The sequence below is a fragment of the Colletotrichum godetiae genome (genome assembly GCF_030913485.1).
Source record: "Colletotrichum godetiae strain CBS 193.32 chromosome Unknown BDP55scaffold_20, whole genome shotgun sequence".
In the NCBI taxonomy this organism is placed as follows: Eukaryota; Fungi; Ascomycota; class Sordariomycetes; order Glomerellales; family Glomerellaceae; genus Colletotrichum; species Colletotrichum godetiae.
Window position 1 is genome coordinate 409,979 of NW_026851268.1, and position 21,920 is coordinate 431,898.

A 21,920-nucleotide genomic window follows, 5' to 3' on the forward strand; every position below is an offset into this window, starting at 1 on the left:
CGAGCCAACGTCTGTCCCTCTCAATGTGTCTCGAAAGCTTTCATTGGGGACGCGAGGCGTTCAACAAGGGCGTTCGAGCTAATCCCATCTCTCTTCTCCCACCCCCGCTGCGGCTTTGCTCTATGCAGTCGACCCCGGCATTCTTCTACCAATCTGTCCTACCTGGCTCTGCATAGTGTGCAAGTCCGAGACCCTTGCACATCTCCAGCCTGGAGCTCTACTAGGTAGCTCCAGCTCCAGCCAAAGTCGGCACCTTTCTCTTGCGACCCACCTCATTCCGCCTTACACCAAGTCTACCATACGTCGTACACTCCTCCGTCTTCCCCTCCTCCACTGGTCCAAATTATCTCCGGTCTAGTGCGGAACCTTCCTCTTGACATTCACCGTCGTTGAACCTCTCTTCCACTTACATGGGAAGCGGAACACCTTAACCACGGCTGCATCCACCCGGAGCTACCCCCCGTCCCTATCTTTTCCGATGACATACCCCCGCCCCCACCGCCTCACCATCCAGGCCGATGAGACCCGGGACCGTCACCTCGGTCACTGCCTCTAGTTCCGCCGGATGCCCAGCCCTTGTCTCGTTCTGCATCTACACCTACGCACTTGCACTACACCACTCATCTGCATACCCTGTCCAACGTGCGCCCGTTTCTACATGTGGGACTTACCATAGCCCAAATGTGGAATTGCGTCTTTGCGTCCGTCTCATGCTTTTGTTGGACCCCCACCGGATCTGGTTCTCGTTCGAACTGACCGGGGGTGTGTCTTAACATTGGTATTTGACAGGCACGGAAGAATGAGGGAGCTCTCGCTCATGCTATAAAGCTACCTGTGAAACCTCTTGGATCGAACGTTGGCTAACTAGTGTGCTCTCTCCTTTTCTTCGACAGCTTCCCTACCTCTCAACCTAGTCTCTTCGACTATCTATCTACCCGAAGCGACCATCATACTCGACGACCGCTCCAACTTACTCCGAGTTGGAACTGTAGCATACTGTAATTCAGTCTCACTCGTACACCCAGCATCATGAGCTCTTCATCTATCAAGCAGGCAGCTGAGGCCGCACGAACTCGCACTTCAGAAGTTCTGAAGGGAGATGGTGCTGCTGTCGCCAATGACTTCCTCCACACTCCTATCATGAGGGCAGCGCTGCCCTTCATCAATGGCGGTATCAGCGGCATGGTAGCCACCTCTGTCATTCAACCCGTCGACATGATCAAGGTCCGCATCCAGCTCGCAGGCGAGGGTGTTGCCGGAGGACCCAAGCCCACACCATTGTCAGTTACCAGAGAAATTCTTGCCAGCGGAAAGGCCCTCGATCTCTATACCGGTCTGTCGGCCGGTCTCCTGCGCCAAGCTGTCTACACAACGGCCCGCTTGGGCTTCTTTGACACCTTCATGGGCAAGCTCGGCCAACGGGCCAAGGAACAAGGAAACGCGATTGGCTTCAAGGAACGTGCCACCGCAGGTCTCACAGCTGGAGGTCTCGCCGCCATGATTGGAAATCCTGCCGACCTTGCTCTCATCCGCATGCAGAGTGACGGACTGAAGCCCCTGGCTGAGCGCAAGAACTACAAGAGTGTCATCGACGCTCTCTCAAGCATCGCAAAGTCTGAAGGTGTTGCCGCTCTCTGGGCCGGTGCCGCTCCCACGGTTGTCCGTGCGATGGCTCTCAACTTTGGTCAGCTCGCCTTCTTCAGCGAGGCCAAGGTGCAGCTCAAGGAAAACACGCAGCTGTCCTCTCAAGTACAGACTCTCACCGCCAGCGCTATTGCCGGATTTTTCGCCAGTTTCTTCTCTCTGCCCTTTGACTTCGTCAAGACCCGTCTACAGAAGCAGTCCAAGGGTCCCGATGGCAAGCTTCCGTACAAGTCAATGGCCGACTGCTTCGCAAAGGTGGCTAAGCAGGAGGGCGTAATGCGCTTCTACCGCGGTTTCGGTACTTACTACGTCCGCATTGCTCCCCATGCGTAAGTGGACCATCTCAACCCCGTATATCCGTGCTTTAGGTACCTTATTTGTATGCTAACAATAGTGCGTTTCCAACAGAATGGTAACACTCATCGTTGCCGACTACCTGGGCTTCATCACCAAATAGACGGACTACGAGCAGCACGAACATGACTTTCAGTCAACCAATGGCGCCCTCGAGTCGTTTCGGATACTTCTTCTGGTCGGGGTGTAGAAGCGCAGTAGAGCAAGCCTCCCTCCGAACCAATTGGACATCGCATTCATTTGATTAGTCATTCCTAATGACCCGGCGCTCTCGGTGTTATTGCAAGTTGGGTTTTCCAGGAGGTAAATAGTATTGCGTTTTGGGTTTATATCAATTTCTTGGACAGGAACACAAGACGAAGGAGAGGCATACAGACAGACGTACATAGCTTCGTCCGGCCGTTGTAAGGACATTGACGGGTGTATGACCCCCCACGCTTTTTGGGGAATCGAACAAAGAAGAATTTCAGCCATACCTCCACTTCCTGCGTGTCTCTTATGAATCTGCATGTGTGTCTGCGCATGTGAAACTTTTTTTTTTGGGGGGGAGGAAGGGGGTGGGGGTGAGGTCTGATGGTGGTGGTGCTTGTGTGTTCCTCAACAGTGTCTGTGTGAGCCATTGGCATGCTTTTGGTGAGATTTTGGTCTGAGCGGATCAGTCGGTTGTTGATCTGAGCTAAGCTACCTCAGTGCCCATACGTGCCTTAGTAGGGTAGAACAAGGTGCCAGGGGAGACCTTCTTGCTGGTACTGAGAGCCCAAACAGAGGCTGAGCCGCTGAGGTGTGCAAATTGTCTCTGGTCCATATGGTTTCAGCGAGTTCATCAGTTGAGGTGTGTGTACGTAGGTACATAAGGTATGTATGTGGTCGGTTCCAACTCAACGCTCCTGTCTGGGATACAGCCATTCATATATGGCCGTTGAAGGATGCAAGTCAATTACAAATTAAGGAGTTCGGTTGAACCCTGAATAGAAGCCAAGGGGGAGGAACAAAATGTCTTTTGAAAATCAAAGCTTGGTGAATTATTAGGTCTTTGTTTGTGAAGGTGTGTGTCTACCGCCATTCCCATGATTTCCATTTTCGCCTGTCCCCTTTTTTCTCTTTTCCGCAAAGAAGGGAGCTGATTTGCAGCGAACCAAATGCTTTTCAATGAAGCCACACCCCATCACAAATCCTCCCAACACATGGTCCTGTCCAGGCCCCGTTGAAGACCGTTTGTAGTACGCCTTTGTCCGTCGTTAAAACACGCAACACTCCTTCTCGTTTCCAATTGCTACCCGTCTGCTTAGCAACAATGGGGAGGTATGGTCTGTTGGCCTCCTCAATGTTTACAAGTCGTTCGGGATGAGATCCATATCCACGTAGTCAGCCCGGTCAACCTACTCCTGGCTGGCACTAAGGTCCGGATTCTTCTCCCACAGGTTGCGGAGGATCGCCGTGATACCCTCGTCTTCCTCTCCACCCACGAGACTCGACCCACTGAGGCCCTGGACGCCCGTTCCCTCGTGCAAGGCCCGGCTGCTCTGATGGTCGTCGCCGTCAGCCTCGTAGCTAGATCCGGCTCCGTTGGTTCGGATAGAGTAAGCGCGCGGGGTGACGGGTCTCCGAGTGGAGCCGGTGCCGCCCGATGCCGCAGCCAAAGCCGCCTCATTCAAGCTCGAGTTGCGCATATGTTGCCCTCCCGGAGTGACGCCTCCCCGCACCGACGCGGCTTTACCGTTGCCATTGGCGATCCCGTTGCGCGGTATCCGCTGAGTCTTGTTCGCGCGGTTGACCTGCGCAAGGCGATCGAGCGAACGCACCACGGGGTTCTGGAAGCGGCGGACGCTGAGGTACTCCATCCCTGTCCGTTCCAGCTGCTTCGCAACGCGTGGGTCGCGGCTCGCGCCGCCGTCGTAGCCCGGCCCGCCAATGCCGACCAGAGGACTCGCGCCCACTGCGCCCACGCCTCCTCCCCCCGTCTGGCCTGGCTCGATGACGGAGCTTGCGCGCTGCAGGTTGAGCTTCTGCTGGGTTCGCGACTTCTCGGCCGGCTGGGCGGAACGCCTTGCTGATCGCGGCGCGAGCGCTGTACCGTCGGTATCGCGGCTTTTGCGACTCTCGAGGGCACTGTCGCCATCTTCATCGTCTGATAATGGCAGATCGCGGTGTCTTCCTTGGCGTCCGGATCCCGAGGACTGCGGTCGCCCTCGAGGGGGGTTTTCCTCCGACCGCAAGCTCGCCGGCCCAGGGGTTGGGAGCTGGTAGAAGGATCCTTCGCGCGCTGCGCCGGAGCTTCCCGCGTTGACGAACCGTGAAATAAGCTCGTCGCCAGCGCTACCCGGTAAGGTGCTGACATTGTGAGAGTCGCCTAGGGTCGAGCCGCGGCCGATGGAATCGGGGGATGAGGAGTTGCCCCGCCGTGAGACGGACACTGTGTCTGCCGTCATCTTGGGAGGTGCGCCGTGGGAAGGGGTGCGTTGAAGTAATCTCGATGTCAGATAGGCCTTATGCTGTACGGTCTCGCGATCGGGTGTCGCTGGGACCAGAGGCGATGATTGCGCTGCGGGAGTTTCTGCTCTGGAGTTATTCGCCGAGTTGCTGGCAGAGTTATTTGCGCTGCTGCTGCCGTCGTCGGGCTTCGCAGAAGCTTGTGTACTAGCTAGCGATCCTCGTCTCGATAGGTATGGTGAAGCGGATGTGCTGGCGTCAACCCATTCGTCGTCTTGGCCGTCGTTACCCAAGTCAAAATGTACCTGTGACTTTTGCGACTTGACCTTGTTCACGGCTGGATTCGAGCTGGTTCTCTTGAGTTTCTCCACCGACTTGATCTTTGCGGGCCTGTTGACTTCGCCGTGGGATTTATTCCGCCGTAAGCTCGTCGCGGAGGCGGTTTTGCTGAGGTTGGCAGAGGAGCTGTCGCGAGAAAGCTTCGCTTCGGATTGGACTCGGCGATGGCCAGCTGCGGAGGCGCGATTTCGATCGGGCGAAGGGGATGCTTGTCGGCGGTTATTGTTCAGTTTTGAGGCAGTCGAGCCATGATGTTTGTGTAGTGCTTTGGAGGAAGGAACGCGTGCATGTAGCCGACCGCCGCCGACAACGTGCTTCTGGGATTTCGACCGGTGCTGCTGATGGTGGTCTCGGTGAGCCTGGTCGCTGTTTGTCGAATCGCTCTCCTGATGATTGAGAGGAGGGCGTCTTGATTGGCTGGGCGCCGAAGATTCATCACCGTCTCTGTCTTTGTCTCGAACCATGGTTGCTTATTCGACCCCCCTGGGGATACTTGACGAGTAGGTACTATGTGGTGCCGTTGCAGCCAAGGTACAATGTCAAGGGTGTCGACAGGTTTTCGGGGGTGGTAGCAAGGCTTGTTCTCTGATGCGCGGGTGCGGTGCGGTGCGTTGCGTGGGCGTTCGGAGGACCGATGGATTGCGGTGGTGGCTGCCCGCGCTGCTGTTTCAATGAGGTAATGCCTCGAAAGCTACAGGGTGGGAGGGCGCTGGAAGTCTGGGAGAGCGCGGGATACAATTGGGGGCCGATTGCGGCGAGGGAATGCGCAGTGAAAGGAATGACAATAGGCACCGCAGACGAGGATAGCTGGAGAAGAGCCGTCTTACAATCGAGGTGTGTTCGGAGTTCGGGTATCTGCGTCTGGATAGGAAAGATTGAAAGATGCTGCGCTGTTCTCTCTGGACAGGTTGCGAGGAGAAATAGTGTACTGGAGAAGAGAGTGAAGAAGAGGAAAAGAGTCAGGTCGAAGTCCTCGTCCGGTTGTCTAAGGTACCCTTTGGCTAAATAACCTTAGACAAGGTACCCGAGACCATGGAAGGCACCACGATTGCCTCTCCACCGCTGGCTCCGGCGCCATTCAGGTCCATTATCGGCATGCGACGCCCGCTAACGTCCATCGTCAGCACCTGTGCGTGCTGCTTTTGGGTGCGCCTAGACCCGACTTCAACCGCTTCCCACCCCTGCATTCCACGATTCCTAAAAAATCCCACACTCGAGTCTGGGGGGCTGCACGAATCAGACGCTTTGTGATTGGCCAAAATCTGGGATGACGCTGCAGTTGGTTCGCCCAGGATTCCCCATTATCTGCACGTGATTCCACCGGATAAGCTTCTTGCCGCAAATGGACGGCATTCGTCACAGATCAACGATTCGCATGCCTCACCACTACGCTGTCTACACCCGACCATCGCATTAATTCAACACCGCGACACCTTCAGTCACGTCCGACTGTACTTTGAATAACCCAAACATCTGTCAACCACTTAATACTCGCAACCCGCGATAGACCTCTGCAGCAGCTACCATCATGTCTGGCCAAATTGCAGCCTTGGAAGAGGACCGCAAACAGTATCAAGAACAGGTACGCAGTACCCTTCTCCTTCAGAGCTAATGTCTGTTTCTCTTCTAACATTTTCCTTTACAGCTCGATGTTGTTCTCGCCGGCCTCAAAGATGATCCCGAAAATGCCGAACTCAAGAATCTTCAGGCGGAGTTGAATGACATGATTTCCCTCCTAGACGAGTCTCTTGCTGAGCTGCAGCCGAAGCAGGCGCCCAAGCCCGTACCTCAGAAAGCCCCCAGCCCACCGGAGCCCGAGAAGTGGTCCAAGGAGAACCATCCAGCCTTCAAGAAGGCTGCTCCAGCCTCCGAAGAGAAGGAGGAACCGCCCGTCACGTACCAGGTGAACGACACTGTCTCGGCGAAATGGGCATCGGGCGACAGAGGCTTCTACCCTGCTCGAATCACATCCATCACCGGCTCTTCAACAGACCCCGTCTACATTGTCAAGTTCAAGAGCTACGACAACACAGAAACGCTGCGAGCCAAGGACATCCGCCCCATCTCCAACAAGCGCAAGGCTGACGGAGCATCAGCGCCCGCATCTAACGCTACACAACCGACCGCACGTCCGCCGGGCCCATCCAATGGTGTTGTTACATCTGCAGCAGCTAGCTTGTATCCAGAGCAACAAGCCAAGATTGAAGCAGAGAAGAATGCTGCCGATGGCGCCGCAAAGCCACCTAAAGCCAAGAAGATCAAGGCCACGAAGGAGTTGGAAAAGGGCAAATCCAAGTGGCAAGAGTTCAACACTAAGTCCAAGTTCGGAAAACACAAGAAGGACAGCATGTTCCGTACACCCGACGGCGTAGGCGGCCGAGGTATGTTGCTCTCGCCAAGCCAAATGTGAGGATGATGCTAACGTGGTCGCAGTCGGTTTCACAGGCTCCGGACAAGCTATGCGGAAAGACACTGCTCGCAGTCGACACGTTTACCAACAGAACGACGAGCTTGACTAACTGCTGCTAGGGCGTAGGAATGCGGGAGGATCGTAAAGAAAGGAGGTTCAAGGCTTTGGCGTTCATGGTTCATGGGTGATTTGGCACTCTCGTTCCCTTCATGGTAAAGTGTCTTGTTTCGGCGTTACATAGGCTAACAGTTTGTACACATGTGTTTAACTCCCTCCAGACGACCATGGGGTCATGATCCCATCTGGACTCTGCGCATAATGCGTGGAGGGGTCCTTGTTACAAATACATGAGATGCCCAACTTCCCCAGCTTCTTGGCCACCTTGACTAAACATCTGGCTGTACAGGATATCCTACACTATTACTTCGGCCTCAACACACGTAGCTTCCTGGCCGCCACAGACCATTCGCGGGTTACGGTGAGCGGAGGTCAATCTTTGGGGCAATATCTTTCGCGATATTGAGGAAGATTTCTGCCCTGGCACTAGATGGCTCTGATACGACGGTGGGCTTACCTAGATCCGCGTCATCGCCGATGGACGGGTGCAGGGGGATGTCGCCTAGGAAGTCGATCTTGTGATCTTTGCACATGCGCTCGACTCTTGCGTTGGACCCAAAAACGTGTGTGTCGCCGTGACAGTGTGGACAGTTGAAGAGTGACATGTTTTGCACCAAGCCCAAAATGTTTACATTGACCTTGTTGAACATGTTGACGCCCTTGACCGCGTCCTTGACTGCGAGTGTGTGGGGTGTGGTGACAATGATGGATCCTGAATTTTATGAGTGGTTGCCGACAATCATGTGCCCAGTGCTGCGACGTTGAATATGACTTACCATCAAGAATGATTTGCTGTGTAATGGTGAGCTGCGTATCGCCTGTGCCTGGAGGCAGGTCGAGCACGAGGACATCTAATCCACCCCAGTCCACCTCGTGAAGTAGCTGCTGAATAGCCTTCATCACCATGGGGCCTCGCCATACCACGGCGTCATCCTCTGGAACGAGGTAGCCCATGGACATGGTCTTGACACCGTAGTTCGTCATCGGGATTAACTGGTTGTCTGACGAGATTGTCAGTTGGCGAGCAGCGACGGTGAATGAGGTGCAGAGTCCTTACTTTCCGAGAGCCGAGGCTCTCCGGACAGATTGAAGAGTGTCGGAACAGAAGGGCCAAAGATATCAGTGTCCAGGATTCCCGCCCTGTAGCCTAGTCGTGCAAAAGCCAATGACAAATTCGCTATAAAACATTGATTACTATTTGCCTTCTTTGCATACAGTCAAGTTCTACTTTATGACCTTACCTGCGACTGTACTCTTGCCAACGCCACCCTTGGCGGAAGAAACCGCAATGATTTTCTCTACGCCAGTGATCTTCCTCTTCACGGGCTTCCTGGGCCAGTTGGGAGGTGTGCCGGATTTCGGCAGGCCCTGTTGTGCATGTTAGTAAGTTTGAGCATGGAGTGATGCATGACAGCAAGTGAGAGTGAGAGTGAGCAAGAGTAAGAGGGAATCGTGGATTGTACCAAGGGATTTTCATGGCCCAGGACTCGAATAGTCGACTGAAACGGACGAAAGAGTGTTGGTCTCATTGTATGGCCTTTGACAGTGACAAACAATCACCTTGAACGTCAAAGAGAGATGCAATGCACAAAGCAATTGAAGCGACCCTGGAGACTGTCAATGCCTCGGGGGTGGTGATGAGAGGATGTAAATGATTGGCTCTACGTAGATTGAATCTGTTTGCGGAGTAACTTCGGTTGAGTGATGGCCCAGCTCGAGTCTCTGTCAAGAGCACTACCTAAAGCGACAGATTACAACAATCCGCTTCATTAAACTTCGAATGACTTGATGATACAATGCGATCCTTCATTTATTGAAAAGAAATCTAGCAACGGGCAGCGCACGATCCATTCATTTGACCTTGAAGTCATCGATGGTGATGGCCAACACGTGATCTGGTGAGGAAGCCCCACCGAATCTTCTCCATGGCTCGTGTACGTACCGCTTTATCGCGAACGCAAGCGTGATGAGAAGAACCTGGGACGCGATTGAACCGACATCTCAGTGAAAGCTCTCGTTCAAAAAGTCGAGCCCCACCACCCGCTAAAGCATGAGATCTCACAAATGAAGATATCATAGCCTCACTCCTCCTTAGCTCTCGCCGTTCCGTCTCATATTTCTGATACCCCTTTTGATATTTCGCGCTTTTGTTTCTATCGATCCTGCCTGCTCATTGGGATTCACTCTCAAATCTCTTCGCACCTACAAGTCATAAAGCTAAGATAGCAGCAGCCTCTACAAGCAAGTGACGAGACTCGCCATCATCTGAGATACCCGGAACACCGAAGACCGGTTCCAAGGAGAGAGGAAGAACGAAACATATCACACACAAACGACGCGATGTCTACCCCATCGGCAATGTTTGACATGGCCCAAGGTCGTCGCGACCTGGCCGCCCTACCCTCCGACTGGCAACAAAACATCAGAGAAGCTGTAAGTCCCTGCAATATCCAACACCACTTCATCACGCTCTATCTCTCTCACATAGTCCGAGAGTCGACCCGTCAACACCACCTCACATCTCTTCCCCACTTACCCTTCCATTTCCTACGAGCAAACACCACTGACACGACCTCACCAGTGGGAAGTCGTCGACCAACAAGGCCTCGGCTCCCTCAACGCGCGCGAGTGGCCCTTCGCCCTCCGCGCCATCGGCTTCGACCTAGCCCGCACGGAAACCTACGCCCTCCTCCTCGCCCACGGCGTGCCCCCCCACGACCACGACCCGTCGCGGGGCCCATGCAGCCCCTCCCGCCTGCGCATGCCGCAGGAGCACTTCTCCGCCATAGCGGCGTGGCTGCTGATGCGCCGCGATCCGCAGGAGGAGGCCGAGGACGCGTGGAAGATGTTTGACCCCCGCGGCACGGGGCGGGTCACGCTTGAGAGTTTGAGGGCGGTGTGCGGCGAAGTGAATTCTACGCTGAGCGAGGCGGATATGAGGAGGATGATTGATATGGCGGATATTTCGGGTAAAGGGTGGGTTAGTAAGGAGGAGTTTATCGAGGTTGCCAAGGGCGGATTTGGTCGTGGTTAAGCTTTTGGAGGGGGGTGTTGTCTGTATCGTCGACTCTATGAGAAGAGGGGAGGTTGTGATGAGTTGGGATTGTTTGAATGCGTGATAGCGCCAACAGAGACGTCGGGTTTACCATGCCAAAGTCACTCAGGCATTGAGTTCACATAGGTTTCTCTCAATATCGGAGCAACAACCTTAGTGTCAAATTCCGAACTCCTCATGCAGTAGCGGTCACGCTCTAGACCATCACATGAAAACGGTCTTTGCAAACATCAAAAACATGCCAACATGCACCGCAAGATGAACAGCCGGCCCTCCAAGAGTTCTCCGCGTAGCCTTCACCTCTCCCTTTTGTTTCCCCTTCTGCTTCCCCAGATCATCCACCTCGGGCCTTTTCAACCGCACATAGGCGCGCCAACAAGGCCAGACATGCCAAAACGCCAGCGCCGCCGCGACCTGCCTGCTCGTCTCGTCAAATGGCCGCGACACGAAGATGAGGCAGATCAGGTTCGTGGTCAGCAATAACCCACCGAACTGCTGTAGCACCAGCTGCACGGCGACGGGTGGGTTAGTCAGCTGACTGTCGGGCTTGAGGATGAAGGAGCATGCGGCGGCGGTCTCGATGGCGATGTGGAAGAGGAAGGGGAGTTTGGCGGGTTGCATTAGTGGCGACGACATCTTGTGGAGGGTTGTATTGGTGATGCGTCTAGGTCAGCGGCAGCTGGGGCTGAACGCGGCGAGCTGAGCTGTGCTCTTTGGTGTGGGTGGAACTTTTCCATGCAGTGAGCTTTTGAGTCTGCATCACTAATTCATCGTAGTAGTCCATAGCACGTACGTACAGGCGTAAGCCGCTGAAGCTCTTTCTCTTCCCTTATTCTCAGTTGTAGAATGCGACGGTGATTCCGGAGTTCAGGGTCCGGAGCTGACCGGGTCGGCGTATGTTCACCGGGGCGGTGAGACTTGAAGGGTTCGGTCGGCCGTGGAGCAACTCAAAAGTCCGAGCGGAGGGACTGATGCTGTTGTTTTGAAACTTTCCCTCCGGCATTCGAACGCAGCTTTGCTTGTAGGAATTGATTGCGATTTGGGCTAACTCCGATGAGTTTACAGGTTACGCGATATCTTATTTTTTGTCTTTTCTACAGCGTCACCTAACTCATACGTATGCCTTTGGAAATGAAGCCCGGGAAGGATCCTGAAGGATGCCGCAAATCAGGCTCAGTCGCTCCGTCGACATCCGTCCAGAGAGATAAAGTAGCTATGCCATAAAACGTTGTCAGTGCCTTATAAAGCTTGGTCAGCTCCATTAGGATACGTTTGACTGGCTCTTGAGGTCTTGAGGAAAGCAAGGCCAGCACACCCCGCCGATTACGCCTGAAATCATCAAATCTTGTGACAAACAGAGGGAGCCGAGGTTGAGGATTTAAGCTACTGGGGTTTTCGCAAGCAGCTGCAACTCTCGTAAGCCGCCTACAAGCTCCCCCTGCTCTGCTCAGCAGAACACGCGAGCTTAGAGCCATTTCACGAATCATGCCGCGTGTCTTTTTAAACATTGCCAAACAGATGAAGCATATTCTTCATGTGCACTGGATGGTGCTGGTGATATGTGCGCCAATCGTACATGAACAGGTCAACACTTGGTTGCATTGCGTACCATAAATAAAGGCCAAGAGCCGCGAAGTTTTCTTGCGAAAGAGGTTGAGGAAAAGAGATGGCAGCATCAGCGCGGGCCGCGGGGCGGACTCCCAAACCACTTCAGTTTCTGGAAGACACGGAAAGGAAAAGCAGAGGCGGGAAGCCAGTAAGAGAAAGTGACTTGGGATGGAACACAATATCGGATGAGACATGCCGACCTCTTGATCATGGCAAGTTTCTAGCAAGGTATGAGACGGAAAGAAAAGAAAAAGAATGGCCAGCAACTTGCACACCAGGATCCAATCAACCCAACTCACTTCTTCGGGAACTACAACGCATGTCAGATTATGGCCTCCCAATAATCGCATCTTGGTTCCTGACAGCTGGCGGCCGATCCCATCTAGGAAAGACCCTTTCACACCCACTGAGGGGGTTCTTTTGGCAGTGGAAAAAGTGCTCGAGCTGCAAGTGCTCGTACATCTCAACGAGAGTGATCAGCCGCAGTGCAGCACGATTCACGCGCAGTACCATCATCCACAAGAGCTTCGACCTTGGTCTTCTAATCATGTACACGTAGTTTCCTTACTAGACCAACGGCGTACAGGGATTAGGATACACACCGCGATAAGAGTCTCCCTTCATAAGGTGTTCAACATGAGGACCAACATCAAGTACGGATAAATATCAACTTATCAAGAAGCGCCATCAGCCCAGAAAAAGAGAAACTCCACCTCGCCAGCACCGGCTCCGAAGATTGGATTCAGACAATGTTTCAGTTCCGGGGTTGGCTACCCTACTTTTCAACTCTACCTTGCAAGCTAACCGCACTGCAGCGTCGCACTGCTGAACCCCTGAGGTAGAATCGGCACGGAAGTCAATCCGGGCGCGCTCTCGTAAATTCCAGGATGGGGCAGAACCCCGAGTCGGGGGAACCAAGGTACGGGGGGATAGGACTTCATTGCGAAACGAAACGGTGCAACCACTTCTCCGACTCATCTGTCTCTCGTTGCTACTGAGCAGACTTGCTCACTGTGACCACTGATTGCCATCATCGCCACAAGCAAACACGGCGCGGGTTTTCAAACCAGCCTCCGGCGAAGAACACCCACACCCACCCCCTCTTGCTCTTTCTCTCGGTATCCCAAGTGTCCATATGGTGTTCAGGGTGTCTGGACTCTAGAGAGAGCATCGTGGTCTATCTAATGTGAGCCTAGTAATCAGTAGGCAGAGAGCACCGCCAAACGGAGAAGGTATGGCAGGGTAGCTTCTCTTGGCCAACCAGTTTTGTTGAGCTCGAGGTGCAACTACGACAAAAAAGAGGGCGGCGCTTGTGTTTCCTTACATACGGGATACTGTCCTTTTTTTCCCCTCCACCCCCCGTCGCCTTTGCCTCATCCCACCCACCATCCAAGTCACCAACCACCACCACCCATGCTCAATGCCGGCGTCACCATTATGTTTCCTTAATGCATGAAAGGCCTGTCTCTCGTCCATTCTCGCCTCCCACTTACTCTGTCTTCTCACTCTTAACATACATCTGGCCTGGCCTGACTTCTGCAACTCACACTACACTTGACCGACTTTTTGGCTTTCTCTTCCAACGATTGCTAGAGGCCTAGAATTGGCACAAACCCGTACCCGCCTCGCTTGTTCATCGTTTCTCCCGTTGGCAACATACTTACGAATAACACCACGTTGGCAAATACACCAGACACAACGTTTCCTTGGCCGTCCTACCTTTACTCGGGTATCCTGTGTGCCGTCATCCGCAGTGATATCATCACTTTTACACAACTAGCCACCTAGCACCCATCCATCCTTGCTCTCTCTTGCGCAAAAGCAATTGCGGTTCGCACATAGCTCTACCCCCTTGTCAAACACCTCCCATAGCTTCTCCCGAGCTTCAGCAAGCTTTCTCTTTCCTTTATTCTGCCATTGACCTAGATCTCGTCTGGTTGAACGTCGAATTTCACTTGATATAGACATAATACACACAAAACGCCGCATCCAATCGAAGAGGAACTGCTAATTAAGCTACCCCTCCCCCGCATCGCAACGCTCACTCACCACATACATCCACAATGGCGGCTCCCAACACATTCGGGGAGCTTGGTCTCTCCATCATCGGCGTCGCCAGCCAGTACCCGCCCTACTCGCTGAAGACAGACTCAATAGACTACCTCAGTAACAAGTTCTACCCAGAATCACCCTCGTAAGCAGATTGTCTACCCTGTCTGGGCCTGTCTGGGCGTAGCATCGCACCATCTAACCAGAGCTACCCGCGTAGCATGAAGAAGGTTCTCTCCATCAACAGATTCACAGGCATCGACTACCGTTCCTCCATTGGCACTCACGAGCACGAAATCGTCAACCAAAAAGACGCCCCCTCCATCGCAGATCTCCACAAGGTCTTCATGAGTGACGGCGTGCCCCTAGCCGTCGAAGCATCCCGCAAAGCCATTGACGAAGCGCGCATCGATCTCTCCGAAATCACCCACGTCGTATCGACAACCTGCACCGACAGCGCGAACCCGGGCTTCGACCACTACGTCGTCAACGGCCTCGGCATCACACACCAGGTTGAAAAGGTCCTGCTCCACGGGGTCGGCTGCAGCGGCGGGCTGGCGACGCTGCGGACGGCGGCGAACCTGGCGCTGGGACACAAGGCGCGCGGGAAACCGGCGAGGATCCTCTGCGTCGCGCTCGAGGTCAGCACCACCATGGTGCGCAGCGAGCTCAACAGCATCGACGAGCTGCAAGAGACCCGGATCGGTGTCGCGCTCTTTTCTGACTGCGCGAGCGCCGTGGTGCTTAGCAACGGCGTGGGCGAACCAACGGAACCTGTGTACGACCTGTTGGGCTGGGAGCACAAGATCATCCCCGACACGGATCAAGACCTTGGCTTCGATGTCGATCCTGTTGGTAAGTTTCAATAACCATTGGTAAAGCAAGCAGGAAAGCGGCCATCCTAATTAGAACATTGCAGGCTGGAAAGTGATTCTCACCCCACGAGTACCGAAGCTCGCATCGGCGGCAATCCCGTCGACATTCGCTGAGATGCTCTCCTCCGTACCGTCACTACCCCTGAATTATCAAAAGCCAGAAGATTTTGACTGGGCAATGCACCCCGGGGGCGCGACCATCTTATCAGGGGCAGAGACGACGATGGGCATCACATCGTACCACATGAGAGCGAGCTACGACACATATATCAATCACGGCAACTCGAGCTCGGCAACGATATTCAGTGTCATGGACCGGCTGCGGTCCAAGGACATGGATGCCGTGGCACCGGAAGGGCGAGCCCGGGACTACGTGGTGGGGTGTGCGTTCGGGCCGGGAATCTCGGTAGAAATGTGCATGCTGAAGCGGAATATGCGGGCGCGAGACGCCACGGGGCTGCAGACGCCACCGGAGACGGAGAGCGAGGGCAGCACTAGCGAAGCTGGGGACGATGGCGGGGTGCGACCGGAGGAGCGGGCATCTTCGGGGCGTCAAGCGGACCAAACCTTTGTTGCGGAGGCAATGGAGGATCTGGATCTCGACTGAGAGAGAGGGGGGTTCGGGAGGTTGTTTCGAAAAGGGTGCTCTATTCTGGAGCGGGAGATCGTATATAGCGAAGTGAGAAAGAGGAGGACAAACAGATACATACCCATGACTTGATGGCGCTAATGAGGACATGGCAAGGCCGGAGAGATGGCCGAGGTGGCCCAGCGTTTCCCGGGATAGAACACTGGCGAAGATGACGAGTGCTAGATATTGGTCAAGACGGCGGTAAAACTGATTAGACGAGCTTGAAGAGATTCCAAGATTCGACACCATTCATTGGTTGACAGTTGTTGAAAAGATCGCGAAGCCATGACATGGCATATGCAAGCTCGTGGTTGGGACCCGAGATTCGAGATTCGAGCTCGTGCTTGCGCCGGAAGGTGGACAGGCGAGTTCTTGGAAGTGGAGAGGCACGATATCAGAGACACGAGATGAGCCGAAGCGTGGGTAATTCTTCCGGCAATGAAAGAAGGTATCGCGCCTTGGGGGGGACGATTGTGCCGAGGCAAGAATATCGTCGAGGGGCGTTTTGAAGGCGTGCAGAGTCGATTTTGGGCGGACAAAGGATGGAAGCTGGACACAATCCCGCATCTTTCCGGGCTTTCGGCAATGGGCTGAGGCTGGGGGTGGAAACGCAGAGGCTCGGACGGGAAGCGGACGGGATGAGTTGATGGCCGGGGAGGGGAGGTTATCGTCATAGGGTAGCGCGATTGGTCTGGCTTTTCCGGGGCCCGGCGTGCATGAGGTAAGGAAATGGTCGGTCGGGATGGACATGGATGGGTGTCCATGTGAGTGGGATGGAGGGGTGGTTTGCGAGACGGAGATTCGTTGTTGCGGGTGACCCTAGAATAACATCAGTCCGAGCAGAAAGCTTCAGTATTCCCACCTTGCGAGTATCCGAGTGTGTATGTAGATGGGAGGATTACACCGAGAATAGTTCTCGGTGAGACGTCACCCTGCGTGGATGATAATAGTCGCAACCCTAGAGGTCAGAGAATTGAGTCATTCGATGGGCGACGGGGCTATCCATTAAATATCGCAGCGGGACACAAAATAATAAGGCCGAGAGATCTGAAGGTGGAAAAGTCAAATGCCATGATTGTCAGCAGTCTGCACCCCCGGCCAATGGCGGTGTCGGCGCGCAACCGCTGGCACCCCAAATAAACTGGTCCAGTGTCTCCGTACCGTTTGCCTAGGTTGGCGTGGTCTGTTGCAGGCGGTTTCGGTGGTGTCAGGTTCTAGGCCCCCGCCAATATTGATAGCTCCTCGACCAAAAAGACCAAAAAAAAAGCAGAGGCGACGATTGGATCCCTGCAGAAAGTGGTGCAGTTGCAATTTTTTGACGTCAATTAGATGGCCGGGTGGGGGGAGGGGTTACTTGCGTTTGACGCGGTGGTAAGAGGAAATAGAGGGGCTATTCACAGCTGTCCGAAGTACCCCTCTTGCTGTCCGGCTGGGCGAGGTACTTGCGCTTTCTGCCCCTCAACAACTCATGGTGTTCCATTGGGTTGAGACAGGCGCAGTGTTGTTGTTGACGGCTTATTTCTCTCAATCAAAATAGGTATTGCTTGGGTTCAGCCACAGGTAAAACCGTTGCCTGATGCCTTGACCCAAGGTGATTTAGTGTGTAAAAAGTAAAGGTAGGATGCATTGCTCAAGATGCTTTACCTAAGATTCGTCCGTCACAAGTCCATACTGGTGACTGATGCTCAGAAAAGGTACAATTCCAGATGGAATACCTTGAGGTAGATGAAAGGTGCGAGGGCAGGTACATCCACTTCCTCCCATTACCGGACCGGAGTGACCAAAGGTAGGAAAGAACGAGGGAGCATGGGGATACGGTGCATGGTGGTACCTTCCATAGAATTGAAGCTGGCAGAGCGGAGCTCCTCATGTACGGACTACGGAGCAGGTACTCTCGCTCGGGGCTTTCCAAGGGGAAACCACGGCCAAATCAGTCTCATCCATGTACCTTACCTCACACCTCACGCAACACGCCCAGCCAACCAGCCAACCTGGAACACTTCCATCTATTGGTAAGGTACCTCAGAGGTAGAGGTGGGAGAGCACCCGCCGGTAACTGGACCGATGCTTGGCCGTGGCCCTTCGACGGTCAAGGTGGACCGGGTCTGGCTGGCTTGGTAAGGTAGGTTGTTGCTGGACCAGTCCTGCTCAGCCCGAGTAAAATCCCGCTCGTGGGAATCAAACATAACTCGCCCGCGTCCACCTCAACCCCGATCCAAACCTTTCTGTTGATTCTTCTCCCTCCTCTCCAATACCTGTCCCTGCATATCCTCTTACCCTTTTACCTCTGCCTCTGAGCATATCAATCTAGAACAGTCCGATTCTACTCAGGACAAGTCACTATACGCAATCAACTTAACATCTTTTCTACCCCACGTCACATACCCCGCCATTCACAATGGGTCTCCTGTCAGAGCTCAACATCAAGCCTGGTGTCGTCTACGGCGATGACCTTCTGAAGCTGTTCAACTACGCCAAGGCCAAGCAGTTTGCCATTCCTGCTGCCAACGTCGTAAGTAGCTATTCTTGGGTTGCTCTGGGCATGCCAGTACCAATCTCGACAATCCTACGACGCGCTATGAGTTGGGCGTCGTGCGGACCAAGAATGGAGGGGAAATAATATTTGGTGTCAATCGGCTAACAACGACCCCGCCTCTCCCAGACCTCCTCTTCCACCGCCGTTGCCGCTCTCGAGGCTGCCCGCGAGGCCAAGTCCCCCATCATCCTCCAGACGTCCGTAGAGATCCTGTCTTGATCCCGTGGATTAAGACCAGCCATATACTACAGTAAAATAGCTGACAGCTTTGCAGTTCCCAGGGTGGTGCCGCCTACTTCGCCGGCAAGGGTATTCCCAACAGTGCCGACAAGCAGGAGGCTTCCGTCGCCGGTGCCATTGCTGCCGCTCACTACATCACCTCTATCGCCCCCATCTACGGCGTTCCCGTCGTCCTTCACTCTGACCACTGCGCGTGAGTTTGCTCCAATACCACCCGACCTCAAGAACTAGACACTGACCTCTACCAAAGCAAGAAGCTTCTGCCGTGGCTCGATGGCATGATCTCCGCCGATGAGGAGGAGTTCAAGCGCTCCGGCCACCCCCTCTTCTCCTCCCACATGATCGATCTCTCTGAGGGTATGTACTCGCTTTGTCCCATTCCGATCCATTCAAGAGCGTGACTAACAGACGTGTAGAGGATGTCACATACAACATCGAGACCACCGCCAAGTACCTCAAGCGCTCCGCTCCCGTAAGCCATTACCAAGACCTTCTTGTTGCGCCTGCCACTGACACATTGCGCGCAGATGAAGCTGTGGCTCGAGATGGAGATCGGTATCACCGGTGGTGAAGAGGATGGTGTCAACAACGAGGATGTCGACAACAACTCCCTCTACACTCAGCCCGAGGACATCTACGCCATCTACCAGGCCCTGAGCCCCATCAGCCCCTTCTTCTCCATCGCCGCCGGTTTCGGTAACGTCCACGGTGTCTACAAGCCTGGGTAAGTTGCGTGTGCCTCCTAGACCCCAGAAACACAGTTCTAATCCATCGCAGCAACGTCAAGCTTCACCCCGAGCTCCTCGGCAAGCACCAGGAGTTTGTCCAGCAGAAGCTGGGCACCGACGACAAGAAGCCCGTCTTCTTCGTCTTCCACGGTGGTTCCGGCTCCGCCGTCGAGGAGTTCCAGAAGGCCATCTCCTTCGGTGTCGTCAAGGTCAACGTCGACACTGACCTGCAGTGGGCCTACCTCACTGGTATCCGTGACTACGTCACCAACAACATCGACTACCTGAAGACCCAGGTCGGTAACCCCGAGGGTGACGACAAGCCCAACAAGAAGAAGTACGACCCCAGAGTCTGGGTCCGTGAGGGCGAGAAGACCATGAAGGCGCGCGTCAAGCAGGCTCTGTTTGACTTCAACGCCAACGATGTTTTGTAAAGGAAGAGTAATTGGTGATACCTCCACAGAGACGAGACCAAAAATGGGAAGGGGTCTACTCTGTTCCGTAGGATGAATATGGCGAAAAGCCCACCTACGTAGTTCTCAAAATGAAGTAAAAGAGACAACAAACCGGACCACGCGTGAGTGACTGTCAACATGCATCCTCCCCAGCGCAACATGTAATGATGTATCTATTTGAGGATATCTGCAGGGGTTTCAAAGGTCGGCCAGCAGCGCATACGGAGAACGCCTGCCCAAAGCTGCGACGGATGCAAGGCCCATTTTTGACACCTCGACCCAACTGCTAACCCGGCGACACCTCATAATTATGTGATGAAAGATTTTAATCAAATATACGCTATCCGCACTGAAGTTTGATCTTATCGGTTCAGTTGCCCGATTAACCCCGCCGGGATTGAGCTCACCCTTTCGTCCCCTTGTGCTGTCTCGTCTCATGTCCGTCGGCGTACCAAAGCCGGTGAGGAGAAACATCCCATGCCTTGCAACGCCAGCCCCCGATTGCTAATCACCTTACCCTGCACATGTGTGTTGGTTCACTGATCATTATAACATTTGAAGTTCATTCTCATAAATACTCGGGAGTTGCTGTAGTTGTCAATTGCCTTCAATTGACCGAATTGTAACCTGTAAACACGCGTACACCTCACCGCATATCCATATCACCACCATCGAAAATGGCCTCCGTCTTCGGCTTCCTGCGCCGCAACTACCTCATCATCAACCCGCCCGTTACACCAAAGCAAGATGGCGCCATCCGCTTCGGCGTCCTGGGCGCAGCCAATATTGCGTAAGTATTACCTTGGACTCTGCCTTTTTTACGTGAAATGTAAACATGCGAGGTACCTCCTCTTCAACAATTGGGAAACTAACCCGAGATGTAGTCCAATGGCCCTCGTCATACCGGCCAAAACTCACCCAGACGTCATAGTCCAATGCATCGCCGCCCGAGACCGCAAAAAGGCCGAGGCCTTTGCCCTGAAGCACGGCATCCCGGACGTCAAGGACTCGTACCAGGCCGTCATCGACGACCCGGACCTTGACGCAATCTACGTCCCGCTACCCAACGGCCTGCACTACGAGTGGGCCCTCAAGGCGCTGCAGGCAGGCAAACACGTCCTTTTAGAGAAGCCCTCCGTCTCTAACGCGCAGGAAGCCGAGACCCTGTTCCGGCTGCCGCTGCTCAAGGAAAAGGGAAGTCCTGTCTTGCTGGAGGCGTTCCATTACCGATTTCAGCCGAGTTGGCAGTATTTCATGGGGCTTGTTGATCAGGAGAATGTCGAGCACGTGCATGCGCGGGCGTATATCCCCTGGTTCGCACTCGGGGATGACGATATTCGATTCCAGTATGGGCTTGCTGGCGGCGGGTTGATGGATTTGGGGACGTATACCGTCTCGAGCATTCGGCAGGCGTTTGGGGTCGAGCCGGAGGAGTGTCTGACGGCGAAGTTCAAGACGATGCCGGAGCCGGAGGAGAGGGCGGATTATGCGTGGGATATCACCTGGCGGATGGCCAATGGCGGGACAGCGCATGCGGAAGGGGCGTTCCGAACGGGGACGTTGGGGATGGGGCTGCCGCGGCTGAGCGTCACGCACAGAGAGGTCAAGATCGCCGACGAGAAGCTGCCTGCCGGCCAGGAGAAGACGCGGAAGCGGACGATTGAGTTTGCGAATTTCATGCTGGGCGGGATTTGGCATCGCATCGACATCGTGGACGAGTTTGTCGTGAGGCGGACGGGCTCAGGCTCGGTTGTCAAGAGGTGGACGGAGAAGACGTCTAAAAAGGCGTATACCTTTGAGGAAGCCGGGTTGGCGGGCAACGGGGAGGAGTATTGGTTCACGTACCGGCATCAGCTGGAGCAGTTTGTCAACCGCGTCCGGGGTAGGGAGACGAGCGTTTGGGTTGATGGGGAGGATAGTATTAGTCAGATGAGGATGATTGATATGGCGTATGAGAAGGCTGGGTTGCCGCTGAGAAAGTCGAGTGGTGTTACGATTTAGGGGATTGGGGGTGGAGCTGGAGGGGGAGGAAAGGTAGACGTGTGGCTTGAGTTGTTGACCAGCAAGTTCCTGATCGGAATCATTGGACTTTTGTGCTTATTCTGCTCTCATTGGTCTCGTCGCGGAAGTGGCGCAGAGCCTGTCCAGTAAGGAGACTTGCATGAATGGACAGCCATCATGGAGCTATGGTTTGAACAGAACCAGCTTCGGGACAAGACTATCATAAATCCTTGCCTATTTCCATACTAGCCAAGTTGGTGAAAGCAGGAATCCAGTGTCCTGGAGGCAGGACCTGATTTCTGTCTATGAGGCTGCTATTGCAGAGAGAGAAGATGAGAGTCCAGTGGCAGTCTTTTGAGATTATTGACCAGAGTTCTTCACCGCCGTGATTGCTTCTCGGCCCGGTCTATATCGTCGGGGATATCTTGATGAAAGTACAAAACTTTTC

The 21,920-nt window shown here is 54.2% G+C and overlaps 10 protein-coding genes across 10 annotated transcripts; 6 read left to right on the top strand and 4 right to left on the bottom strand.

The window, feature by feature from the left end:
* Positions 1 to 536: 536 nt before the first annotated feature.
* BDP55DRAFT_148580 (mitochondrial 2-oxoglutarate/malate carrier protein) lies at positions 537 to 2,116 on the top strand. Its single transcript, XM_060565598.1, has 3 exons — positions 537 to 660; positions 894 to 1,973; positions 2,053 to 2,116. Exons 2-3 carry the CDS (start codon positions 1,030 to 1,032, stop codon positions 2,099 to 2,101), a joined length of 993 nt encoding a protein of 330 aa, XP_060429736.1. The 5' UTR covers positions 537 to 660; positions 894 to 1,029; the 3' UTR covers positions 2,102 to 2,116.
* Positions 2,117 to 3,377: 1,261 nt separating this feature from the next.
* Positions 3,378 to 5,231, bottom strand: BDP55DRAFT_728562 (uncharacterized protein; the record flags this gene model as incomplete). Its single annotated transcript, XM_060579450.1, has 1 exon — positions 3,378 to 5,231. The coding sequence occupies one exon, from the start codon at positions 5,229 to 5,231 to the stop codon at positions 3,378 to 3,380; it is 1,854 nt and encodes a 617-aa protein (XP_060429737.1).
* Positions 5,232 to 6,295: 1,064 nt separating this feature from the next.
* On the top strand, positions 6,296 to 7,286 carry BDP55DRAFT_631923 (uncharacterized protein; the record flags this gene model as incomplete). The annotated part of the gene is made up of 3 exons (XM_060572345.1): positions 6,296 to 6,349; positions 6,413 to 7,148; positions 7,201 to 7,286. The coding sequence occupies 3 exons, from the start codon at positions 6,296 to 6,298 to the stop codon at positions 7,284 to 7,286; spliced, it is 876 nt and encodes a 291-aa protein (XP_060429738.1).
* Positions 7,287 to 7,413: 127 nt separating this feature from the next.
* Positions 7,414 to 8,930, bottom strand: BDP55DRAFT_148757 (P-loop containing nucleoside triphosphate hydrolase protein). The gene is made up of 5 exons (XM_060565600.1): positions 8,758 to 8,930; positions 8,536 to 8,662; positions 8,352 to 8,471; positions 8,071 to 8,295; positions 7,414 to 8,006 (listed from the first exon to the last, which is right to left on the bottom strand). The coding sequence occupies exons 1-5, from the start codon at positions 8,821 to 8,823 to the stop codon at positions 7,651 to 7,653; spliced, it is 894 nt and encodes a 297-aa protein (XP_060429739.1). The 5' UTR covers positions 8,824 to 8,930; the 3' UTR covers positions 7,414 to 7,650.
* A 704-nt stretch (positions 8,931 to 9,634) lies between these two features.
* BDP55DRAFT_728565 (uncharacterized protein) lies at positions 9,635 to 10,328 on the top strand (the record flags this gene model as incomplete). The annotated part of the gene is made up of 2 exons (XM_060579451.1): positions 9,635 to 9,727; positions 9,876 to 10,328. 2 exons carry the CDS (start codon positions 9,635 to 9,637, stop codon positions 10,326 to 10,328), a joined length of 546 nt encoding a protein of 181 aa, XP_060429740.1.
* A 22-nt stretch (positions 10,329 to 10,350) lies between these two features.
* Positions 10,351 to 11,085, bottom strand: BDP55DRAFT_148676 (uncharacterized protein). The gene has a single exon (XM_060565599.1). It carries the CDS (start codon positions 10,983 to 10,985, stop codon positions 10,554 to 10,556), a length of 432 nt encoding a protein of 143 aa, XP_060429741.1. The 5' UTR covers positions 10,986 to 11,085; the 3' UTR covers positions 10,351 to 10,553.
* A 2,935-nt stretch (positions 11,086 to 14,020) lies between these two features.
* Positions 14,021 to 15,488, top strand: BDP55DRAFT_693848 (chalcone and stilbene synthase; the record flags this gene model as incomplete). Its single annotated transcript, XM_060577274.1, has 3 exons — positions 14,021 to 14,151; positions 14,227 to 14,861; positions 14,926 to 15,488. The coding sequence occupies 3 exons, from the start codon at positions 14,021 to 14,023 to the stop codon at positions 15,486 to 15,488; spliced, it is 1,329 nt and encodes a 442-aa protein (XP_060429742.1).
* A 34-nt stretch (positions 15,489 to 15,522) lies between these two features.
* Positions 15,523 to 16,478, bottom strand: BDP55DRAFT_663604 (uncharacterized protein). The gene has a single exon (XM_060574901.1). It carries the CDS (start codon positions 16,274 to 16,276, stop codon positions 15,692 to 15,694), a length of 585 nt encoding a protein of 194 aa, XP_060429743.1. The 5' UTR covers positions 16,277 to 16,478; the 3' UTR covers positions 15,523 to 15,691.
* Positions 16,479 to 17,774: 1,296 nt separating this feature from the next.
* Positions 17,775 to 19,560, top strand: BDP55DRAFT_148925 (fructose-bisphosphate aldolase). Its single transcript, XM_060565601.1, has 7 exons — positions 17,775 to 18,024; positions 18,175 to 18,245; positions 18,323 to 18,481; positions 18,539 to 18,645; positions 18,705 to 18,760; positions 18,816 to 19,012; positions 19,066 to 19,560. The coding sequence occupies exons 1-7, from the start codon at positions 17,911 to 17,913 to the stop codon at positions 19,448 to 19,450; spliced, it is 1,089 nt and encodes a 362-aa protein (XP_060429744.1). The 5' UTR covers positions 17,775 to 17,910; the 3' UTR covers positions 19,451 to 19,560.
* Positions 19,561 to 20,148: 588 nt separating this feature from the next.
* BDP55DRAFT_728569 (uncharacterized protein) lies at positions 20,149 to 21,472 on the top strand (the record flags this gene model as incomplete). Its single annotated transcript, XM_060579452.1, has 2 exons — positions 20,149 to 20,261; positions 20,356 to 21,472. 2 exons carry the CDS (start codon positions 20,149 to 20,151, stop codon positions 21,470 to 21,472), a joined length of 1,230 nt encoding a protein of 409 aa, XP_060429745.1.
* Positions 21,473 to 21,920: the final 448 nt, after the last annotated feature.

Coding starts and splice junctions, on each gene's coding strand:
- BDP55DRAFT_148925 (XM_060565601.1), top strand. CDS start 17,911: ATGGGTCTCCTGTCAGAGCTCAACATCAAGCCTGGTGTCGTCTACGGC. Junction 18,025..18,174: donor CCATTCCTGCTGCCAACGTC/GTAAGTAGCTAT, acceptor CGCCTCTCCCAG/ACCTCCTCTTCCACCGCCGT. Junction 18,761..18,815: donor ACCTCAAGCGCTCCGCTCCC/GTAAGCCATTAC, acceptor CATTGCGCGCAG/ATGAAGCTGTGGCTCGAGAT.
- BDP55DRAFT_148757 (XM_060565600.1), bottom strand. CDS start 8,823: ATGAGACCAACACTCTTTCGTCCGTTTCAGTCGACTATTCGAGTCCTG. Junction 8,472..8,535: donor TGGCAAGAGTACAGTCGCAG/GTAAGGTCATAA, acceptor AATGTTTTATAG/CGAATTTGTCATTGGCTTTT. Junction 8,296..8,351: donor AGAGCCTCGGCTCTCGGAAA/GTAAGGACTCTG, acceptor CAATCTCGTCAG/ACAACCAGTTAATCCCGATG.
- BDP55DRAFT_663604 (XM_060574901.1), bottom strand. CDS start 16,276: ATGGACACCCATCCATGTCCATCCCGACCGACCATTTCCTTACCTCAT.
- BDP55DRAFT_148676 (XM_060565599.1), bottom strand. CDS start 10,985: ATGTCGTCGCCACTAATGCAACCCGCCAAACTCCCCTTCCTCTTCCAC.
- BDP55DRAFT_148580 (XM_060565598.1), top strand. CDS start 1,030: ATGAGCTCTTCATCTATCAAGCAGGCAGCTGAGGCCGCACGAACTCGC. Junction 1,974..2,052: donor GTCCGCATTGCTCCCCATGC/GTAAGTGGACCA, acceptor CGTTTCCAACAG/AATGGTAACACTCATCGTTG.